At 37.4% G+C, this 25688-nt stretch overlaps 1 protein-coding gene across 2 annotated transcripts in view; it reads right to left on the reverse strand.

Moving 5' to 3' along the window:
• Nucleotides 1-25688, reverse strand: part of LOC118768879 (contactin-associated protein-like 2) — a 326697-nt gene that overhangs the window by 143034 nt on the left and 157975 nt on the right. For both annotated transcript variants that reach the window (XM_036515856.1, XM_036515848.1), the window contains exons 4-8: nt 20818-20965; nt 17542-17745; nt 16277-16461; nt 12916-13059; nt 9883-10141 (exon numbers count right to left, since the gene is read on the reverse strand). In XM_036515856.1, the coding sequence (XP_036371749.1) occupies nt 9883-10141; nt 12916-13059; nt 16277-16461; nt 17542-17745; nt 20818-20965 (940 nt within the window). The remainder of the gene's footprint in view (nt 1-9882; nt 10142-12915; nt 13060-16276; nt 16462-17541; nt 17746-20817; nt 20966-25688) is intronic.

Raw genomic sequence — 25688 nt, forward strand, 5'->3', positions numbered from 1 at the left:
TTAAACAAAGTTTTAGTTTATGAAAATCAAAGCAACAGCGAGAGAGAGAGAGAGAGAGAGAGAGAGAGAGAGAGAGAGAGAGAGGAAACAGCAGTTCCATCACACTGCTGCAGATGCAATAATGTCACAAAGAAAGATATCTACCAAAGTTTCTCCACCACCAGGAATTCAACATTCCATAAGCATGATTAATAATGGTCAGAATCCAATCAAATGGTGCACAGGAAGACTTTTTTATGAATAAATTCTCTCATGAGGCAGTGGCAGAAGAACCTCAGTTGGACATGACTCATATCAAAATTCACTATACTTCAAACAGAAAGTTTATATATATATATATATATATATATATATATATATATATATATATATATATATATATATATATATATAACTGTAGCAAAGTAAAATGTAAAATGTTTCAGAAAAAAACAACTTTCAAAAAAAAAATAGTCAGTTATGTCTCACAGGCAAATACACCTGTATGATGTACGGTAAGATTTAATGGCAGTGGAGCTGATGGTTGAGCTATGGCCTGCAGACATTCTTCAAGTGTAGGTATAAATAAATAACAAGACCCTAGTTGGCCAATGTTTAACCCTCCCAAGTACAATAGAAAGAAGGCTCTCGGGGAGCTGAATTTATATTTCACAACTTATCCTGCAGATCAGCCATTAGTAATTTACATTTTGACTCTGCTGTTCTCTTGTGAGTGCAATTTATTAATTTCTAATCACAGAGGGATCTGTGCTCAGACAAACCACTACAGTTTGCTAAGAACATGCAGGTGGAAATGAATTGCATATGCTCAAATGTGGATCTTACTGTATTTGTGTTCACAAAAAGGAATCATCTAAAGAAAGACAAACTTTAAATTGGAAATGCTGAAGTTTAATTTCAGCATTTTTATTGTCAAAAACAACTCTCACGACTAGATGTGTACATGAAGCCTTCATCTTAAAGTAAATTAAATCTATTGTAATTACACAGAGACCTTCTGATTTGAAAACACTATTTGGCTGGTGGAAATCTGGAGGATGTACGGTTGAAATGGTAATCATTGTATTTAATATAGGGCTGTCAACGTTAACGCTCGTTCGCGATTAATCGCGAAACTTTAACGCGTTAATGTTTTAACACAAATTAATCATATTATCAAGTTTGACCGCAACTTCCGTAATTCCAGCGTGGATATTTACCTGGCTGAATTACTGAAAGGTGTGGCAAATGCAGATGTGCTGAACGTCAAATTTCGTTTTAACCCTTTCGCGCGTACGGTCACACCGGTGTGATTAGCCATTTAGCACATATGCTAAACTGGTGTGATTAGAACACTAGATTGAAGAAATTTTAGCTAATTTTAGCTTTGAGGAAACAGCAATTTAACTCTAAAAATATAGCAAATGCTAACTGAAATCTATAAGAAACTTAACGCAAATGAAAACATAACGAACTATATAAGGTAACATGCGCGCTACATACCATAACAAATAAGTTAAATGCGAAAGGGTTAAAACGAAATTTGCCGTTCAGCACATGTGCGTTTGCCACACCTTTCAGTAATTCAGCCAGGTAAATATCCGCGCTGGAATTACGGAAGGAAGTTGCGGTCAAACTTGATAATATGATTAATTTGCGTTAAAACATTAACACGTTAAAGTTTTGCGATTAATTGCGAAACTAGTTGACAGCCCTAATTTAATATTAACAATTATAAAGGATAGTTTATGATCTGCAAAGTAATGCAAAGCAATGTGTCTACTGATTGCAAATCAAATTAGAAAAAAAAAATCCTATTTTGTAATAGCCACTCCCTCCTCCTCAAAAATTGTACCCATATAGCGAACAACAACTTGCATTCATATGGAAAATTCACCTTTGAAAAGACTCAGATGAAATGCATCCAATATCAATTAGCAACAAAACAACATTGACTATTCTGTGATGAGCAGAAGAGACTTAGACAAAAAGAGAATAAAACACACCGATGTTGTGAGGTATGAGTTTTAACAACAGAAGGGTAAATCAAAGCCCAACAAGACTGAGCACAGAAATAAACTTGCTCTGCCGTGTTCCCAACTGTACCTCAAGGATTCAGACTGATTTTGAAGCGGTCACTGCCTGAAGGTAGCCAGCGAAAACAGTGGATATTTTTGACGGCAAACATTTAGTCACTACAAAGGCAAGGGGAAAAGCCTCCGCTGGTACAACAGGATCAAGGTTAACATTTGTTCAAATGCCTTTTCATCCTGAAGGTTTCAAAACAGCCTCTGCTTTCATCTCTCTCCCTATATGGTAAAATGGTACCTGAGCCAGCCCAGAGACAACATAACAATAACAAAGCTTTAAGCCATTTTGAAAGAATATTTCCATATAAAAGTGAGTGTACAGTACTAGCCTCTTAATATAGCTCACTCGAGTAAACGCACCATGAATCATGATACCATGCAAGACGGGAAAGATTCAACATGAAGCCATTATTGTTGGGCTAGCGAATACCAATCTTTTTGAAACACACAGCGTAGGAATAAGGATTATGAGATTTAGAAAACACTGTATAGTGGTCAACTTATATAATAAGTTATTGTAAAGATGATGCAAGAATGCATAATGAATATTAGTTGTGAGGCCTTTGTAAATCTCTAAGTCATAAGACACTTATTTGAAAAATAAACAGCGGAGTCTTGGATGTTAATGTTTAAGGACCAAATGGGCTCTGGGCAGGAACGAGGAGACTATTTATGAAAAAGTTAATTAAAGTGTGTGTGCTTTGTTTCATGTTTCATCAAAATGCATGCACTAATAGCCACATCAGAGAATGGAAACTGCAAAAAAAAAACACTATAAGGCCTTTCTTTAACATTGACCTTTAACTTGAAAATGTACAGGGTTCTGGACAACAGTGCAGGCAACATCAAAGTTTCATTCAACTCATAAAATGCCTAATTGTCTAAGATAGAAACTGGAACTCAAAACATATCCATGCATGATTACTGATGTTTGAGACAAGGAATTCACAAACATCAGTAACTAAGCACAGATGGGCTGACCTAACCCTGCTTTCACCTGTATGAGTTAGGCATAAAGATGCGAGATGGTGGACGATATGGGGAACTATAGGTGCTCCTAAACAAAGTGTGTGTATATATGTATGCACCATAATACATGAAAACTATGACCCACGGAAGCGAGCCTGAATGATCCTTGCTCCATGAAATTGCCACCCGCACAGGATCAATTGTGTTTTAATATGGGTGAGGCATGCTGTAAATATGTGGCTGTATTTGTGTATGCGAGAAACTAAACGCTCCATGGAACTCTGATTACTTTGAACTGATTTAAGATTCTCTAAGAACTGGAATTCAGTGCAAAGACACTTCTGGAAAGCAGAAAATACATGCAGCTGTTCCTCAGAGAGAGAGAGAAAAAAAGTGATGATCCTGTTGCATTTTTAACTCACAATTTCTATGCATGATCCTTATTTCCCCTTGGCGATGGTTCTTCAGAAATATGTTGCGCTGTGAAACCAATCTATATCATGTGATATAAACTGAGCCACAGCATTAGTCACAAGTAATGCAACATAAGAGATTCAATCTGGGATGACACCTCTCTATCTTTTCTATTGAAAATTGTAAGATATTATCCTCTTGTGATGGTCTTACTGTGTACAGTATGTGTAAAAAGATGCATAGAGTGTACTGTATGCATCCCTCAAAGTTTACTTCTAAAAGCTTGACAGAAGTGTATGTCATTGAAAAGGCAGGCATGTATTATGACAAAGCAAATTCTGGGAACATGCTCAATTTGTGGGGGAAAAAAATCATATTTTTTGGTTGCTGAAGCTAGATGATAACTGAAATGACAAAACCAGAAAGAGCCAGCACTCAGCGTAGGCCTACTTGGTACATTTGTGGTGAGGAGCTGGGTATTAAATGAAAACACCAGACTAGAACAACACTACTCATGAAGGGCAGTATGCTGAAACATTTAATTTTACCTTTATCTTTATTGATGAATATTTAGTCTTATCTTTATTGAAAAACCAGTGTTCATGAATATAGGCCTAGGCACCATATTCCTAAAAAATACCATCTCTCATTTTTATTAATTTCACTTTTGGACATGTTGCAGAATTTAGGAAACTAAACATAAGTATTAAGACCATTTGCTCCTTGCTCCTGATTAAGTCTTCATGTAGCTATTAAAAGATTTTACAGTTTCCAAGAATTACAGATGTCATTAGCATTAGCTTACGCCTTAAAAAAACACTTTGACACAAATACCACCACAGATTGCGTTGCTGGAAAATGGAAACCTAAACAGATGTTATCTGGCTTTATCGTACAACATTGGTTATGTCTGACAGAATGCACCAACCCCATTCATTTATGATGTTTCTCTGTATGAAAACAAATTTTGTGCTTTTCTGTACTGAAATGAATGAAAGGTGATTCCAGTCTTGACAAACCAGTTCAGGACTAATGTGTTCCATTAATGTGTTCCTGCAGATTCCTTTCAAAGCACACATAAATTTTACTTTTATGAAGATTATCTCTCATCTATAGCTATATGTTTTTTTTTTTTTTTAAATCCATTTAATGTGGTTTCAGGGCATACAAAATGGTACATAGTTTTATTTCCATACAAATATCTGTGATCAATTATCATATGACTGCTATACTAAATGTTACATATTATATGGCAGAGGATATAATGAAAATATATTTTGGACACAAATAACTGTGTCCCTGTATAGTATTGCTGTATTTTTTTCCAACAGCTTTTCAGCTTCTTTTTTTTCTTTATTCAGCAGAATAAGTAATGACATTACAGGTGCATACTCAACAAGTTCTTCAATGAAAAATAAAGTTGAATATTATATCTGGAAATATTACAATGACAGGAAAAGAAAAACACTATAAAGCATTCACACTGTGAGTATGCTTTATTGTCTCACTTTATGCGGTAGGTAAATTGCTTTCTACATTGGCTGGGAAGCACTGAAATTACCTTAGAGGACCAAATATTTAGAACCAAAGCACAGAGTACACTAGAGTTCATCAGCGCTCGAGGGCTTCATAAATATTAGAAAAACGCAACTTCCATTAATACATGAAGGATCAGTGTGGGATGGAGCATCAGAGAGAAGCCAAACGAGAGGCAGCTCTCTCTTCCTGAGCCTGAGAGCTCCACCGTCTTCACGGCATAATGTGCTTGCACTCTGGATCAGACATCGCCATCTGCAAATTTAGGGGAGAGACTACAAAGGCCACTAAGCAGAAAAGTTAAAGTCTTTCACCCAGTTTTCTTATTAACACTGCCAGACAGCATTATGCTCACTGCAGTTCACTGGTGTGCCTTTGGAACAGTGACATTGCTTTACAGAGCGGAAGGGGAAAATCGCTGACAGTTTTCCATCAGCCCAATCAAATTGTCCACGTAACTGAACATGCAGCAATGCCACAATAACCTCCTAAAACCTATTCCTTTGTAGCACAGCTTATGAAAATCAAACCACGTTCCACAAAAAACAACTATAATCAAATATTCAGATATTAGTGAATAAATAATATATTGAATGTACTTTCAGTACTGTCTCAGAGACATATGAATCTGAAAAAACAGTATTCCAACATGAGAAACAGTATAACATCATGTTAAAATTCTTACAAAGACAAGAGAGGGATAGAGAGAGTGCAGTAGTTAGCCTGCAATTCAGTTGGCTTTTAAAATTATGCTAAAATTCTTATTTAATTATTTACACTTATTCTCAGGTGTCTAGACAGATCTAAGGTTAAAAAGTAGCTCACTAAGTACTGTTAACACTGCATCCAACATTTTAACAGCTTCATCTAACATGTAGCCATCAATTTAAGTAATAGTGTCAAGAATAAACTCCCTTGTTTTAAAGAAAATGAAACATTTGATTGCATTTTAAGAACAAGATCAATCTCTTGACAACATCCAAACAGCAAATTCAGATACCATGGAAACAACACTGATATATTACCACCTAATTATATCTAATTAGTCAACAGTGAGAGAAGAAAACAGTAGGTGCCATCAACTTCCAAACAGTAAAGTCATGATGTTTGAAATTTTCCAGATAATTCAGAACAACACTAATGGCTTTTTAAATTATCAGGCCCATAGAGAAAGTCATGGATGAAAAGCTAATATCCATGGAAACCAACGTTAATGTTCCTACCACATTTTGATGTAGCCATAGTCTAACTCACAAAAGTACTCATCCCATTTTAGTCATGCAGTTATCATAGTTTTTGGTCAGCCAAAAATGTACTGGAAAAAAACTGTTTAGGAGGAGTACCATTTCCACCTTTTAGTCACAGACATGGGACTGGAGCATGTGTCAAGCAATTCAGTCAAATTGAATTGTGAAATCCCCCACACACACACTACTTCAATAGTGTAATTTATTAGACTTTATTACCGCACCAATTCTAATTTGAGGGTATTTTAATTCTTGGGACTATTCTGTGATTTCCTGTACTTTCCCTTGCAACTTGGAATAGAACCACTTTAATCAGCTAATCATTACCTTGATTGAACCAGTTAAACTTTCCTGCTACGACCGTGACACACAAGTGGGGCCCAGCGTTGTCACCTTACATCGTCGCCTGAAAATTATGCATCATACTTCTATACAGTCCATGTTGCATTGCAGTCTGTTACATGACAATTCCCATTTACGTTCATGGAATTGCTGCCATTAATTGTTTAATCCAACAAAATCCTGATTTGCAGCACATATTTTATTGGAACAAATGTGCAGTTATTTCATTCAGACTGAACCTAAACTTAACACCCTGTAGTCTAATTCTCAAGCATTTTTTATTTTATTTTTTTATTTGGGTAGTTATTAGAAATGTACTTATTCCAATTAACTTACACTGTGAATTGGAAAAAAAGCAGTACATTTGATAGATTATTTAATCAATTTCTCTTGACTGTCCTCTTCCACTATTTCTGAGCAATCTTACAGTCACCATTTATGCAGCCATGATTCATGCCACCTACAGGTGCCAAGTGCTTCTGTTCCACAGCATGCAATCTGAATAAGTAACACCATGATAATGAAAGAAAACAATGCAATGGATGAAGACGACCAAACTGGGGAACCTCTGTTGTGGCTGGCTCACATATACAAGCAAGCAGCTCATCGCCTCTGATGAAATCACACAGCCTATTCTTCTTTAATCTATTTTTTGGTAATGAAATGCAAACAATCCATTTGTTATCAGCAATCCAAGACTTTGGTGTCAGAGTCATTGTTGACTAAATTGTAAAAACACTTTATTGCTGAATATTTTCATCAGAATATTTATATGCTAAAGCAACACTGGTGTAAGTTGTAAATAAAATGTAAATAACAATGTTCAAACATCATCACATACAGTATATATCACAATTTGAACTGCATTTATACTGCGATGTTTTGATTCTATTCCCAGGTGGGGGTTGAGCATAGCCCAGAGTGATGCAGGCCATTTAACACCAGAGGTCTGATAACACATAAGTTGAAGTGGAGGGCCAAGAGTTCATGTAACCAATTGAACCGGGGTTGATTAGATGGCCAGACGGAGTAATTAGGTAAGACACAGGGGAACATGTCTACTGTTCTGTGCCACAGGATCTTTGACCACAGATATTTGGGATTTGTCTTATCAAAAAGACGCCATCTTCTACAATTATCTACTCATTAATGACATAGGGCACTGATGCTTCATTTGGCTAAGAGAAAATACTGCCCCCCTACTGGTCCATCAACACCACCTCCAGCAGAACATTTTTTTTTTCCCAGAGACTCTGCCATTCTGTATCACATCAGTAAGGCAAAGCAAAAAGGTCCTAAGCCAAAATGTACTGAGCAAAGAAAATGCAATTTTAAAAAGCAATCTCAGTCACAGTTTAAAACAAATATATTAAATATTAAAACAGAAACTGGCTTTTATGTTGCGATCATGTTAAGCATGCTTCAAAGCTCAAAATATCAGAATAGAAACAACTGAAATATACACAATATGCAGTCACAACGATAATGCATAAGGTAACATTTGCTAAGAGAAGAGAAGGGTGGTGGGTGAGCCAAAGAAAGTACTTTTTATCTAACTATGGATTTCTATATTTTATTTGAAGAAAAAATAACATCATATCAGCTTTGCAGGATGGCAGAATAATGTGAATTGGTAAAATAATGAATAAGTACAGACGAGGGGATATGGCAATTACCCATGAATCCCTTTGGGAATCATGCTTAACTACAGACCATTAGGAAATACATGCTCGTTTAAGGGAGTATCAGACTCCTTATTCATACCTTCAAAGCTCATTTAAAGAAAATGGGCATGGAAGTATTCCAGGAACGCAAAGAGAATCTGACCGCTTGGAGGCACCTAGGCCATGATGGAGAAAAACTGAAGTGGATATCAACATTGTCCAAGTACTCATCTACAATATAATTTAACTGTCCTTGAAAAGCCATCATGAACTCTTATCCCCTCTATTCCACATTGTGAAGTGAGGTTAAGTTTAAGGACACGAGTTGCTATTACTCTACGTGGGCCGATGGGGAACAGGGCAATAAAATGTTTTCTAGGTCGGTAGTTACTTTCAGATCGCCACAAGAAGACACCCAGTTATCACCCTTTCCATTTGGAGAATTACAATCTCTCTTTTCATCAAGGTTTTATGGAGGTTTTATGGCTTCTAATCTCAGCATTGCTTAGCACATACCATTACATATCAAAGAAACAAAGGGACTTCAATGACATATATCTAATATCTGTTCTCTGTAATACCAAATAACAGTTTATGTACTTGCACTTTGTATCTTTTTCTTTCACTGAAGAGGGATAGGTGGAGCAAGATTTAGGTTCTAATGTCAAGCGTGAATTATAAACTGCAGAGGTCTATGACTAATTTCATTAGCTAAATACACACTATTTGACTGGAGATGGAATATTGACAGCATGAGGAGACTACTGTTTGTGTGGCAAAAAGCAAAACAAGAAACATCAATTTGCGTTTTAATCAGTCTCAGTCAATTTGACAGAGTGATCCTGCTGTGTTACCAGATGAATAAACCTATTTAATATTCCAAAGACTAAAAAAAAAGTCTTACAAGGCAATTTCAGTGGGTTGTTACTGCAACGTGTTCTCAGATATTTCTGCAATGTTGTGACAATTGTTACAATTGTAATTTTAATGCAAAAGCAATGTTGAGAGAATACTAGACTCCAATCGGAGAGTGCAGGTCATTGCTCAGATTCCATTCCAAGTTTTGATGCCTTGTACAGACAAAAAGGCAAAGTATCTGTAAAATAAAGTTGCAGCAATCCTGAGCATGCATACCTTTCTAAAAACAGTATTTTGTGGATAACTGTTTAACTGTATTACATTGCTAATGTAAACACCTACCAGCATATTAGTAACAACTAACAAAACTGAAATTGACAATGCAAATGTAGACACCATAATCAACATTTAAATAAAAAAAAAGTTGCACCATGTTATTTTGAGTTATTAAATAAATTTAGTTATTTAAAGAAGACTAAGAATTGCCATTCACAATCACTTTGATACTATAAGACTAACTGTTGAAAAAAACCCTGTGTGATTTCTTGGCCTATATATTTCTCCTTACATTCTTCAAACCTAAATCCCAAGGAACTGTTGACTGTCCCTATATCACTTACATCACATTGACTAAATAACTGACATATGTGATCATTAGTTGTCAAAAATTGTGGTAAGATAAGCTAAGTGGGCACTGAGACTACTGCAGCATGCTAGGTGGGTTCATTTTCAGTCACCACACAATGCAATCTTCACACAGTAACGACAAGGAACAAGCCTTACCGGATGATATGTCTATGCGTGTGTTCTTCTTCTGCGTGACGTTGATGTGGACGCTCACTTTGCCTTCGTTGAGGCCCACCTCCACCATGCCATCGGCCAGGGCGCTGAACAGCAGCAGGCCATTGGAGTTCCATGTGCGGAACTGGAAGCTGACAGACACCATGTCGTGATTGACTCGCCCAGGGAGCTGAAGGTAGCTGGTGGCGTTGAAGAACACGGGGAAGGTGTGGGACTCCACACAGGAGAAACTCAGGTTACGCTGCACACACCCACAGACAAAAAGAAACAGCAGCACAAAACACATAGAGAGGGTATGTTATTAGCACTGTTATTAGGAATTTTCATTTTCTGCATTTTATGTAACTTGCATATGCTGTAAGTTGCCATGGGCAAGAGCTAATACACACAATAGCATGAAATAAAAATAAATATATGAATAAATTGTACAATTATTATATTCACTACCAATCCTTGCTGTACTAACAAAACAAGCAATATTGATGGCAAGTTTCCTCTGGCAAGACCAAAGTACCAGTAAACAAGCTCCTTGTCATTTGTATTAAATTTGATAAATATAGCAGTGATGTCTATATGGATCAACTTTTTTACTCAATGAGAGCCTGCCTGAATAAACATAAAAATGCCTCCATGAATATGTACTATGAAAGTGAAAAAAGATGTCAGCATATATCTCTGCTAACTATGTGCGAGTCTTTTTTTTTTGAAGTGTTACATCAGAAAACAAAGGACCAATATTTCCAACCATACAATACAGGCTGCTGCAGGAACCAAACAGAGGGAAGCACTAATCCTTATTAAGATTAATAGCTGCAGTCAAGTGTAATAAAGTGGCAGCTCTAATTCAGTCTAATTATTCACATGCATAAAGTCATTTATTTAGAACTCTAATCAAAGCTTTTCACTCTCCACTCTCCTCTAGTGTTATCATGAATCTTCATTTGTTGGGCATTGGCCAACTTTCTAATACTTTGCAGTTGGTTAATTATTTGAATTTCAAAAGGCTGTGCAATATTCCAGCCAAAGTTATCTGATGGTACATCTCAACTCAAATGTGTTACTGTCATTCACAATAGTCTGTAGTGTGATTATATGATAACAAAAAGCTTTCATGAATTATAGACATTACATCATTACAATTAGAACATGTAACAAGTTAAAATATGCAATAAATAATTTCTTTATATTACCAAGCAACTGTGTGACCGTCTTTTTGACATGATCAGTATAAAACTGAACAGACAGAAAATCAAGGTTAAAGGAAAGCCTCCTATCTTTGGTTGAATGCAGTAAGACCTTTTAAACATAGTGGTACAACTAGCTCTAAAAATGCAGGGCTGCTACAACTTAAAATAGACAAAGATACCATATTGCCAACTCCTTACAACAAAAGAAAACATTTCCACGCCATATATACAATAATTCCTTCCAAGATGGTCAGCAAGACTGAATGACAATAATCATGGCAAGGATGTGGAGGAGTTTTTCTTGATGGGCAGAGGGAAGATGGACACTAAATGGCTTGACAGAACAATGAAGAAGAAGGCAATGAAGAAGAGGGTGGCCTTATGGTTTTGATATTTACAACAGAACCATACTGGAAAATTTTAACTACCGATGTGATTTAATGGTGTCCTCTCTACAATTACGTTTCAATATGCAGTATAAAATAAAGTACATGCTGACAGTGTATTAGGTATCTTAGACTTAGACTAGTAACATTCTCAGACAATTGTTTCGGTTTCCTTCAAATCTAGAAATTTGAGATAGTATGCTCTTGAAATAAAGCACATAGCATATATAAAGCATACATAATCTAAAAAATGTTTATGTCACAATAGCCTTCATAATTCGTCTTAAAGAAAGTGGCATGAGACTGCCCATGGTATAATTCAATATCAAATAAAAAGTAATAATGCACAGTTTGAGCACAAGAAACAACTGCTGACATTACTGTCAACATTCTTTGTGTAGCTTAATAGATTAAAAAGGTCCTTAACACAATCACAACATCTTATAAACACTGAGACCCACATAAAAGGTATCATAATAGACTGAAATGCATTTAGAATTTCTCAGCAGTTCTTCAAGTACTACCTGCCCCACCTCATGGAGATTTATTGAATACGATTACAATCATTCCTACATGAATAATAACTCTCATTTGCCTGCACAGCAAGCATGTCAAATTGTCAGAGGAGGAGACCCAATTTGTTTCCCCTTGCTAGTTAGACAGGCAACTACTTTGTCAGTTAACTGTCTGGCAGCACCAGTTGCATTCATCTGAAACTTTTGCACTTTGTTAGTACAACCTTTAAAGTTTCTTTTCAAGTTTTTTTTCTTCACACTTCTTGATCTGTGTATATCTCAGCAATATACAAAATTATTTTCTTTTTAAACTGAGCACATTACTCTCTTGGTGATCATACTCATCTCATAGCAAACTTTCATAATTTATACATGTTCTCTCTTCCTTGATTATTGATTTTTCTTACAATTAAACATACAGGTCTTTTAAAGAATATCAATGGCTTTATCAGCTATCAGTTAATATGGATTTCATGCATAGGAATATGAATTCTGTTGGGACATACAGTTTAAAATGATATCTCATATGGACACTACACTATAAATCCATAGCTATGGCTATAGTAGATACATCAAACACATTTCAAAAGACCAAATATCCTTGTTTTGAGGCACAACACATCACAGACACCATTTTTTCCCATTGATCAGTCAGAAGTGAGGAGAGCGATTTAGTGACTCAGGGCCATTTCTAACCACTTTTATGATTAGTCTCCATATGCAGTTGCTTTCTCTAAGACATAACTCAATAATACACAATGCAATTTCTGCTGATACTAAAGCAAGTCAACTGTAGTAAACCCCCAAAGGAGGAAAAAAAAGGTTCATAACATATGAGTGAAATATATTCAGTGTAGACATTCAATGAGCTTAACATAAGTGAGTGGTTGCTAGAGTTGGTTTAAAGAGAGGCTTAAAGACCCTCACAAAGCTTGATGTGTCCAGCTTCTTTCTCCGAGCAAGGTCAGTGATGTTATCGCCATTGTAGTTGATGCTCTCCATACACCCTTTGAAGTTTTTTCTGCCTCCTGAACTTGGCTTCCCTGAGTATGGCATTCCACCGAAGCTGAGCTGTAAGGATTAAAATGAATAAATAAATAAACAAATAAAAATGCATTACACCAAAGTCAGGTACAATAAAACACTCTGGAGGTGTGTGTGTGTGTGTGTGTGTGTGTGTGTGTGGTGGAAGTTGGGAGGGTAACTTTATCTACGCTATGCAACTCTTTTGCAATGAATAATAGAAAAAAGCTATAACTGCAGGCCTTCCTCCTTGTAAATCCTTTCAGAACCAATACATGTGGAGAGGCCTTGTGGATGGGTTAGTTTCAAAACCATTGATAAATAAAAGCAGCCTGGCACAATCTGGATTCAGAAGCATCACTAATACTGATGATGTCATGACACAACCCATGAAGAGCAAATGATTGGAGAAAGTTCAGTCTTCCCAGACAACCTAAAACAGCATTTTCAATGCACAGCATTAACTGACTGTGCTGGCAGGCACCACCATAGACAAATACACACTTACATGGATATAAAGAAACATTTTCCAACCTCCTCAAAATCAATTTTCCATATGTTCAGCATGTAAGATTATTAAAATTCATTACTGCTTGATTACATTAACATCGTACAATAAATCGTTGGTATGGATTATCATAGAGCTAAGTCGAAAGAACAATTTTCTGCTGTAACAGCTTCAAAGAAACTCACAGGAAACAAATCTTAATGCAAACAGAGATCATCACAGCAAATGTAGCAAAGAAAAAAGGCTTGATCTGACACGAGGAAATTTTAATATGTAGAGATTCGTGTAGAGGCTCCTGTTCTTGAGAGACAGTGAAAATTGACTCAAGAGGTCTGGTAAGAGTGGAGTTATTAATGTACAGGTAACTGCATGTTCTCTCAGGAAGACAGTGAGGAAAGGTGGTGTAAAACCGCATGAGGACTGCACGCAATCTCTATTGCAATGTCTTCAAAATGTCTAAATGATTGCTTAAGTTGTCATCATCTCTCTAAAAAAAAAAAAATAAGAAGTGATGCATTTCTACATAAAGAAGAATGTTGACTATTCTTTACTGCATGTCATCAGGACATCTGAATGCTTCCAAATAATACTTACTACTACTACTAATTTTATATATATATATATATATATATATATATATATATATATATATATATATATATATATATATATATATACATATATATAATATACATATAAAAACACAGGGGCTTGAGGAAATAGATAATATATAAGGAATAACCCACTCCAGTTTTGAGTGAGTTATTAGGCTTACGCCTATGTCATCTGTATAAAGATACACACATAAATATACACTCAGTGACCACTTTATTAGGCATACCTCACTAATACTGGGTAGGACCCCCCTTTGCCCCAAGAACGGCCTGAATTCTTCGTGGCATAGATTCAACAAGGTGCTGGAAACATCCTTTAGAGATTCTGCTCCATGCTGACATGATAGCATCGCGCAGTTGCTGCAGATTTGTCATGCTGCGAATGTCCCATTCGACCACATCCCAAAGGTGCTCTATTGGATTCAGATCTGGTGACTGTGGAGGCCATTGGAGTACACTGAACTCATTGCCATGTTCCTGGAACCAGTTTCAGATGACATGTGGCATGGCGTGATCCTGCTGGAAGTAGCCATTAGAAGATGGGTAGACCGTGGTCATAAAGGGATGGTCAGCAACAATACTCAGGTAGGCTGTGGCATTTAAACAATGCTCAATTGGTATTAAGGTGCCTAATGTTTGCGATGAAAATGTTCCCCACACCATTACGCCACCATCTGCAGCCTGAACTATTGACACAAGGCAGGATGGATCCATGGATTCATGTTGTTTACGCCAAATTCTGACCCTATCATCTGCATTTCACGGCAGAAATTGAGATTCGTCAGACCAGGCGATGTTTTTACTATCGTCTACCGTCCAGTTTTGGTGAGCCTATGTCCACTGTAGCCTCAGTTTCCTGTTCTTAGCTGACAGGAGTGGTACCCGAAGGGGTCTTTTGCTGCTGTAGCCCATCCACCTCAATGTTCGACGTGTTGTATATTCAGAAATGCTTTTCTGCATAGCACTGTTGTAACGTGTGGGTATTTACTATTTGAGTTACTGTCACCTTCCTGTCAGCTTGGACCAGTCTGGCCATTCTCCTCTGACCTCTGTCATTAACAAGGCATTTTCACCCCAAGAACTGCCACTCCCTGGATGTTTTTGTTTATCGCACCATTCTCTATACACTCTAGAGTCTGTTGTGCATGAAAATCCCAGGAGATCAGCAGTTTCTGAGATACTCAATCCACCCCGTCTGGCACCAACAATCATCCCAAGGTCAAAGTCACTTAAATCAGACTTCCTACCCATTCTGATGTTTGGTCTGAACAGCAACTGAGCCTCTTGACTATGTCTTTGTGATTTTATACATTTAGTTGCTGCCTGATGATTGGCTGATTAGATATTTGCATCAATGAGCAAGTGCACAGGGTCTACCTAATAAAGTGGTCACTGAGTGTACACAGTAAGAAATGAGCTTTACGTACTTTTTTTTAGGAAAAAATGGTACGGTTGTTGATTACACATCTGTGTGTATGGCTTGCTCCAGTCGTAAACACTAACTACTTGTAGTTGTATATCTTTGTCAAAGACAAACTCCATATTCCTGTTGATTGTGAGATTTGACACTGACTAAATCCAAAAAAAGCAGCACATACCACGGTGAATTTCAGTTCAACTGGCTAAACAACATATTATTTACTGTAAGAGCGAGCCCACTAGAAGCACAAGCTTGCTGCTCGTGGATATCTCGTAGATGTCTTACACAACTTTCCCACGTTGTGTCTATCATTAGGCACGTTTCTGAGTGAAACGAGCCAGCGTTTCACTCAGCAGATAGTTATAGACCGTTTACCATTAAACACTCTTTTGCTTCCCTAGTCTCCTATGTTGTGCCTCTTCCTCGGATGCCCAGTTGTTTCTGCATCTCTCTGGTTGCCAAAGAGACTGAGTGAAATCTGTGATTGCTGCAACTGTTAAAGTCATGCATTAAAATATGTCTGCTGTGCTTGTGGTATTTAAAATACACCCTCTCAACCAATCAGAATGTCATTTGTCCAACCTGTGATATAAGTCAGAATAGCACCGTGAGTAAACTTTGACTACAGTGCAATGTGTTATTAATTCGATTAAATATGTTATCAACATCCATAGCCAGTATCCATCCCCCAGTTAAGTACCCCAATTAAGATATCGCCTTGACCTCATAGTCCAAGTCGAGGTGGTCGAATTCTCCATTGGTGCGGAAGTGCTGCGTGTGCCTGTCCAGGGTAAAGTTGACATTCCGTCTGTAGCGCTCAATGACCACTGAGTGCCAATGATGATCATCCAGAAGGCTTCCGCTCGTCACTGATGTGTGCCCAAGGATGGAGCCGTACTGATTGCTGCCTAAAGTTTAAACAACAAATTGTCATCTTCAGCAAACTTTCATGTTTAGTGTTTTTGGCTGACCTACAGGAAAATTCAAGCAAAACCATGAGGCAGACTGTTCAGACTTGTCAATAACACATTCACAGTTGGCTAGTGTCAGTTTATAACCACAATGCTTTAAGATATTTCCTTAAAGTGTCAGATACATGTAGTTTAAGCTTACATATAAATATACATTGACTGAAAATCCCATTGTCCACATAAAAAGCTGAGAGATGCTTTCTGAATTCACACACAGAGGGATTGGAGTAGTGCAAGCCCAATATGCTACAGTCAAGGTAACAAATTTGATCTGCTTGTTGTAGGTGGAGTAGCAGTTAAGGTCTTGGTGGGAAATCAAAGCAATAGCCATTACCATTAGTAATCCTGAGGAACCGTTTTAGCCTGTGTCAAATGCATACCAATATAGTGAAAAAAATACTATTGCTATAGCCCAAAAATGAATGACTAAGGTGGTTCGTCCTTAAAATTTAGTAAATGATTTAAGCTAGAATAACATTTTCTATTTTCACATTCTTACAGATCATCAAGTGTGATAGTCGCTGTCATTCAGGAAAAGTAATGCGTGAAAAATGGAACAATCTTGCATCATATTTGCTCAGATTTATTACTGATAGATACTAAATCTTAAAAGAGTGTGTTTTCTAGTTGTTCATTTTCAGTTTCGTGGGGATCAAAATGAAATGTGTCAAACAGTCTCTGTCTGGTAAAAGTGAGGAAAAACCCATAAATTTGTAAATATGCAGCTTAACGACATTGCAGTCGAACTGAATGTCCCCACACAGCTCTTTGATACGGGAGGCTCAATTTCAAAAGCAAAGCAAAGAGCCAGATGCAACACATCAACAGGAACATGAGCATGGCGTGAAGAAGATCATTTGTCTCGCTGGCCTACTGGAAGTCACATGCCATTTAACATCCATGCAGTTCTGTTTCTTCACTGGATATTGAGTGCACAATAAATGCTTCACCCATCACCCGATCTTTGACAGATATGTCAATAGATATTTCAACGAAGGAAAGGTATTTAAAGGCTACCTAGGTTTATCTGCAGGACCAGCTTGGCTTTCTTCAGCTCCAGGGTGATGTAGTCACCCTGCTGTCCCTCCCCATGCAAGATGACACCTTCGCTCTCTGATGTTTTAAACTTCAGGGCAATAACGTCCTTCAAGATCTTCATCTTCTTCATTTTGAAGCGATAGGGAATCACCCCCTGGCCATCAAAGTTTATCACATCCGCCCCTGAAGAGAGAAAAAAAAAAAAGAGATTAGGAGACAGGAGCCTATCTCGTTTTAGGGAAATGATGGCTTGAATGGCCAGCACGAGATTGCTCTCCCTTGAACGTGGTCCAATTCATAGATAAACTGCACCTGGAGTCTCATGATAAACCAAGGTGTGGCAGGTGGAAATTACATTGTGCCCCCCATCAGCTGACATGGTACTCTTGGTTATTGTACTACGCTAGATTATTTTTAACTGAGCCTATGCAACTGAGCATAAATACTGAGTGATGCATACTATCCTTTTGAAATTACATTTCTGTTCACCTTGCTTTTTAAAGCAACCTTAAGAGATAGAAGACTGTAACTTAGACAGAGGTAGCTTCCTGTTAAATAATGAAAAAAATCACTTATAATGGTTATGTAAAGACAAGGAAAAAAAAAAAAACTGTTGCCAGTTCTAAAATATACAAAGCCCAAGAGTTGTAAGTCTGGCAAATGGGAAAAATTGTGTGAAATAATCAGGGTTGTGTTGATGGCTTATGCAGAGTGACACTTTCCACCCAGTAGGGGTTCAGTGTGAAATGTTTTTTTTTTTTTTTTTCCCTCACACTGCTTAAAAAGCAATTGATTTCTGTCGATCCATTCTTAATTAAAATGTAAATGATCATGTTAATTTCTCAGTCGGGTAAATTATGACTCACTCACAACAACAGCCAGCAAAATTAGCTGCCGCATTGAGACATGTCTATTTGTTTTAAAACAGGGATGTGCGTGTGGTTTGAGGTAGAATCAGATCAATGCACATGTAGCACAAATAATAGAAAAAGAAAACAGGTTAACCTTACATAGTTCACATAGTTGCTTATGTTACCGTAACATTTCCTTATGTCCTTAGTCTATTCTTCACGTACGATACGTGAAGAATAGACTAAACGCCAAGCATCAATTATAAAGACACAAACAAAGTATGGATATTATTACAAGATATTTGTATATACAAGACATTTTTTCTTATTTACAGTATAGCTGAACAGGGATGTATATGGCCTGGATTTCTTAGTTTTTCATACAGTACATATACAAAATATTGAATTGTTTATTCAGTTCTGTTCTTGAATAAACTTGAAATAGTTTTCCCTTTATTCAATTGGATGTGTCAACAATTTCCTTTACAAAAAACTTCAAACAAAAACAAGCAAACCAACTCAACAACACTGCTGTCCTTCTGTCCAACTGTTGTCCTCAGGAGCCCAGCTCGCCATGAAACATGGCAGTGATGATTTAACAGTCACACGTCAAAAATACTACAGGAAACTCCTGGTCTATGGCTGAGAATGTCCGAGCCCCTACAGACCAATAAAGCACTAATTCAGCTCCCATCTTGCACCCTGCTGGGAAATGATTACCCTAGTAATGTGTGACTGCATGTTGTGTCTGGACAGTTACTGTGCGTTCCTCTTTTTACTCCCTGTGACGATTTTCCCCTCTCCCCCATCAGGACTGTGTTCATTCATTTTCCCTGATCAACAAGGTCAGGGCATTATATGCATTCTCATTCCATGTTTCATGTTGGAGCCAGGCCCTAGTTGTTAGTTCTTTTCCAACACAGCCAAGTAGACTATCATTATTTCCTTGTTGGACATTATATACAGGCTCACCCGGTATCAGCTCTACTGGTGAGATTTTTAATATACTGTCAAAATACACATATATACATACGTATGTGTGTGTATGGTGTAGGTGTGTGTGTGTGTGTTTATATGAAGTATGAGCAGGCTTTGCTGATGGTTTTTATCAGTCCTCTGCCTGCTGTCTGTCTTTTATCAATATCAATGATCAACCATTTTTGATCATGCGGGAAAATGAGGATATTCACTGGTGCTGAGTGAATAGGGATGATATTCGCACTGACTGGAAAATCAAATGACATAAACAACTCAGGTTTGTTCAAGGAGGGGAGAGATATGAAGAATGGTGCATATCTGTACCCGCCGAATGACACTCACATCCATCACAAATCATAAACATTTGAAAAGGAAGGGCCCGGAGAGGCTTTTATTTACCCCCATCATTATTTCCAATGTCTACACAACATCATACGGTCTTCTAAAATTTCAGTATTTATTCATACTTGGAGGCAATCTATCTAGCCCAAGACGAAATTGGAATTTTAGCCATACGAAGGAGACTGAAACCTGTTTGCATGTAAATATTGCTGTGAACTCATATTGATCATAACTCACAATCTGAAGGACTATGTTATTTTACTATTGAACTGGAAAATTGAATCAAAAGGGAAAATCGCGTTTGCCAAAATGAGAAGTTTCCATTTAAGCAAATTAAATTTGTACTTAATTGCAATTTGTTATCATCATCAATTTTGCAGTCCTTAATCAAATGACAGCAATAAATTTGCAAGCAGTTAAGTCCCTTGGTAAATCTGTATATGTTCACAGTTCATGTATGTAATTCCCTTCCATTCCAGTTCACTCAGCGCTTTTATGAAAATTATTTCAGGATAGGCCCAAGACAATATGAAGTTTGAAATGAACAAAGATTATTTCTTCATTGGGTGATATTAACAGCATTTTGGTATTTTATAGTCCTAGTCAGTTCAGAGATCATACAATGTACATCACAGTACATCGCATTGCGCAATACATACATTTACCAATTGTATTTTGCTATTTTTGAGAGTCTGTCTAAGAAAATCTTTCTCCTGAGAAAATCTTGGTACAGGATAGATGACAGATAAAGATGATAAATGCTTCCTTTAACATACACAATGCCTTGCCATCTTAAAATGTACATCTCTCAAACCCTGTATAGGGTAATAGCATGTCATACAAAATAAGCAATATGAATCACAAATACTGAAAGAAAACATTTCACACTTGGCTGTATGTGTTAATGGTGTTCAGTCAAATTACCCAGGAATTGCATATTGTTTGTGAACGAAACATCTGACCACTTGGGATGTTTGCACTTGGGATTTTTAAATGAACACAATGACCATGTAGTCATGTAAAATTAAATGTCAAAGCAATCTGATAAGGTGATGTCTGGTATTGGGGGTAGATCTGTACTTACAGTAAGGACAGCCATAGACCTCCATCCTCAGACCGATACGGCCTTCTCCGCTCCAGTCCAAAGGAATGACGCGCAGGTAACGGGCCACAATGGAGTGCTGCAGGTCATGCCGGACTACACTCTCAGTGTTGGAATTGCCAGCAAAAGCCTGCAAAAAGAGAACGGATGATGTCCCCAACGCATCACCAATGAACTCCTGGACTAGCTTTGCTCACATTACATGGCCCTTCTTGTCCCAGACACACAGATGTTTGTTTTTTTTATGATAAAGGCTATAGCTTTAAGATATTCTGTTATATATATATATATATATATATATATATATACTACGATTAGGAAAAACGGTTACTCCAATTCAAATGCGGAGTAAAAAATAAATTGACACAGGCTTGCACCCTACTGGTTTTTTCTTGATAGCTTAGCTCATTTGATTTCTTGTCATTATTGAAATCTACCATGAACAGCTGTCACTGTGTCTGTTAGATCTGCTCATAGGAGAGGAAAAAAAGAAACCAAAGCAGGTAATGCTATTGCTGAAGTGAGAAATTATAAGAACCCACAGAGAGAATTTTGGGAAAGAGGCAGACTGATGATCTTGTAGAGTATTTGATGTCCCTATAGATTCCAAGATGAAAATCAAATTGCAGCATTTTGAAAGCACTTTGCATAAGTGTAAAGCACAATAGCTTGAATTGACTGAAAGTGAGAAAAAAACAAAGTGTGAACAAGCTCCTCGTTATTAATACTGAAGTGCACATGCATTGTAAGAGAAAAAGAATTCATAGGCTTTTCATGACATTAACTAATCAACCACATTATGAAAAACTGTGAAGAACCTGTGGAAAAAGTGTTACACCTTTGTTGTATCATCTGCAAAACAAACAAAAATAATGTTTAGTGGTTACAGGTAAGCAGAAACTGGAATTAAGTGTTTTATCACTGCACATTTTTTTATCACTGATGTCTGATTGGTTACTTTTCCAGATCTGACTGTAACAGCTTTGAAGTTTTTATTAGTGAAGACTATAAACAGAATTGTCTTCGCAGGTGGCAGGTGTTTAATAAAAGCTGAGAACACACAGATACAACTTACCCTTTCTTAGCAGGGGAAAGGTGTAAATGTATGTAACCTTGCCTACTTATCTGATTCCCAACTTTGGAACTGTATTCATAAACAAATGTGAAAATTAAACACAGAGGAGAATATGAATAAATATGTACAACAAGAAAGTAATAATGTTCGCACTGAGTATCTGGTCAGAGACGACCTTCAGATTCTGTGAGGGAGATCTACTCAGATATATGTTCAGGTGAATATCCTTCTGAAGGCCAGGAATGAGCCACAAAACTTGGTTACAACATTAGCGAAGGAAAACCATCTGATTAACATAAGTACAATGCTGTAGGACATGCTATTGGGCCGGTACATATTTGGATAACTAAATTCAAATTACATGTAAATCCTTCAAATTATTCGTCAAAATTATTTTTCATTTTCTAGTCACGTCAGCTGAAGCTGAATCATGTCTTCACTACCTTAACATTAGAGTTTATTTCAAAATATCTTCAGCGCAGATATACAAAAGAGACTAAATGTAATGTGTATACTGGAAAAAACTCGAGTCCACCTCACAGGTTCCATGGTGGGCTCTATCAAGGAAATCTGAAGGAGAGCGCTCCTCTGTGGAACATGGGGTTGCTGGAGGTCAGAGGGCACATGAGAAGCTGAATGGGGGAGAGATTAGTGGCCAGCCTCTTTGCCTGTTTACTGTTGGCAGTCTATTATGTCACGAGGAGATGGAGATTGAACTATCTCCCCATTCAGTGGAGGGAAACTTCAGTGGCCGGACAAAGCATGTGGGATTAGAGATAAGCGGTGGAGCACCGTGAAGCTAAAATGATGCGGATTATGGGAATCGCAGCGAGATGGCAGCACAGAAATGGACTTTATTGTACAACTCTGGCTTTCTGGAGGGGAACAATTGCCATTACAGATTGCTCTGTGTGCAGGTCTGACCTCAATATTTACACTAAAGCTTAGAGTAAGATACACTCTGCAGTAGCGACTGGCTGCATATTGGGGGGGTGTTCAAGTCATGTATTTTTACATCAGCTGCAATGAAGCTTAAACACAGACATTCAAAAAATTGATCCCCATGCAAAAGAATTCTTTTTTTACTGTGCAACCTGCACTTCACACAGCAATGTAGGAGGTAACCCAAAACTGGAGCATTCCACAAACCACCCCCATCCTGCCCTCCATGACTTTGAGTTCCCTCTACTTTTGTCTGATTCCCTCACTTTTTCTTGACAGCTTTGGGTTGGATGAAATTCTAAAATTAAATCAGGAATGACTTGGGTGTAGTTAATTCCTATTTCAGCCAAAACATTAAATAGTCAGCAAGTGTGTAATTAGTTGGCCAAATGTGAAGCCGCCCCTGAGAGCTTAGCTGTCTGGGGTGTTGTTTAATCAAGCACCTTCACAATTTACAGCACAAAGGCCAAGCAGAGATAGCAGCTTTCTTTCATTAATAGTGGGCTCTGGATTCAGGCATCAAGCCAGCTGTAACTATCACAAGTGACACATTTATTGGTTTCCTGTAGTAGAATTAATGCTGCTGTGCCTGCTTTTGTGACAGGGCCCAAGAGACTATACAGAACTCCTTTCTTTTAATGGCTGTAGATTGTCCTAAGCAAATCCAAGCATTCAACGTATCTGCTTAAAAAATTACATGCAACCCAGTGGGGTACCCAGCCCAAGCATACCTGGATCTGTGAATAAATGCACTTATTTTAGGATGTGTGATAACAACTTATTTGCAACCCTGTTAATGTGATCTGTCGCTGTTAAAATGACTCAGGTAGGAAATAATACAGGCACCCATTAAGTTAACAGACCTCTGCTTTCTTGGCCTTGTCACCAATGTAACTGGTGAGAGAGAGACAGAAAAAGACAGAGAGAGCTCTTGTAAGGATGTCTAAGGATCAATTTAGACTGCGATTCCTCCGAAATACATTTTTTGCATAAAAGTGGGTTATGGGCAGTCATAACGGATGATTCATTCAGAACCATTTCTTCAGTTTATTTACTGAAAATCTCACACAATTTGTATGCAGTGCTAAATAGCTCTAAATCCTGTCCTTTTGGTTGGACTTCATCCAGTTCAGCTGATTGGGACTTCTTTTGGAAGTACAAGCAAATCCTCTGTAGATAAAACTAATCAGATGAGCAGCATGTAACTCTCCAGATTTCTTTATCTACATCCCTTGTGTATATATTTTTCCTCATAAACATAGGAGCAGGATTATCTCTTCCAAACAGAGAGAGGTCAGGATATTCAGACAGAAATGCTGTCTTTACAACCTTTTTTATTTTGGTCAAGATTGAAACAATTGCATTTACAAGCTTATTTAAAGTCCTGATATTGACAAAGGAAGTCAGGTCATGTTTCCTCTCTATCGGAATCACAAAAATAATCAATGCAATGTATACAAGACAAGCACATGGCTCTGCAAACAATGCAATGCCTCTAAATCTAAATTTGAGTTAATTGCACTGCTGTCAAACATTGTCTCCCAGCAGATGCATTTATTTTCTGTTTGCTGAGCATTCTCAATTGGTAATTGCTATGCAAATAGGAGCTTTATGACCACCACTGACAAATTAATTCTAACGGAAGTCTATCCCCTCTCAGAGTTAACCTTGTCAGTCGAAAAACTGCGAGTCAGCTTTTGTCACTAGCGATATTTTACTTTTGCTTCTTTTCTTCACTTCACTTCTCCTTCACTGCTCAGGTCTGAAACAATGCAACATATTGCAACTCAAACCAAATGCCACCTTCAACAAGTTATATTTCTACAGGTCTGTACTAGAAGGAATAGTTCCTTATTTAAACCACTGTCGCCATCATACGTATGGACAGCATGGCCAATGCTATACCGTGTTTCGTAACACCAATATGCAGTAACATGACAAAAGTGTATTCTGGAGAGTGTGCATCTGTCCTGTGCACTATATCCCTGTATATGCAGGTTTGTGTGGGACTGGGTAATCAGGAGAGATGAGTGAAACAGTCAGAATTTTAGTGTTGATGAAATACTTTCTAAAATAAATCTGTAGCTGGTGTTGGGTACCGAGAGTTATGGCTTTAAGATGAAATAAATACCAGCTATATATCTATTTTGCCTAACAGACAGACACAGTAGGGGCAGTACATTTCCAAACAGAAGAATCTACAACGTGACTAGAAATAAATTTGAAGGGTTCACCTCAAATACTGCCTGTCGGAAATAGGTTGAGTTGCATACCATTACCAGTTTAATAGCTGGCCCAAATCTGTCATTGTTTTCTAATTTCTTGAAAGTAAAAACACCCACCTGAAATCAAAATGCTAATACATACACAGTATAACCAGTAAACAGTTTTCACAAAAAATGAGACATTGGGTGTCACCCAATTGGCTTAGTTCAAGTCACATGGATTGCCCCCTATAAAGTGGGCAACAGATTTAGAATCTAAATATACCAACTGCTCAACTTCCCACAGGTTTATCTTATCATATTCCTTTACCCAACTACAGTCTGTTTTTCACTTGAAACAGTTTTTTGGTTTGATGCCTGAGAGGTCAGAATAGAATATCATGTTATTAAAGTAGCATTAGTGCTGCTATGTTGTCTGATTTGCATTGAAATTAGGCTATGGTTTTCTGTGTTGGGTTGGGGGGAGTATTCTACTACTGCATTTACTACTAAAATTATATTTTTATAGAAGAAAGAACAGTCTTCTGATTGTGTAATGTGCTCTAGGGGTGCAGTGGTGCATTTTGAGGATTTGAGCATATATTTTCTTACACAACATCACAAATCTGGAG

This window comes from Megalops cyprinoides, chromosome 2 (genome assembly GCF_013368585.1).
Source record: "Megalops cyprinoides isolate fMegCyp1 chromosome 2, fMegCyp1.pri, whole genome shotgun sequence".
Classification (NCBI taxonomy): domain Eukaryota; kingdom Metazoa; phylum Chordata; class Actinopteri; order Elopiformes; family Megalopidae; genus Megalops; species Megalops cyprinoides.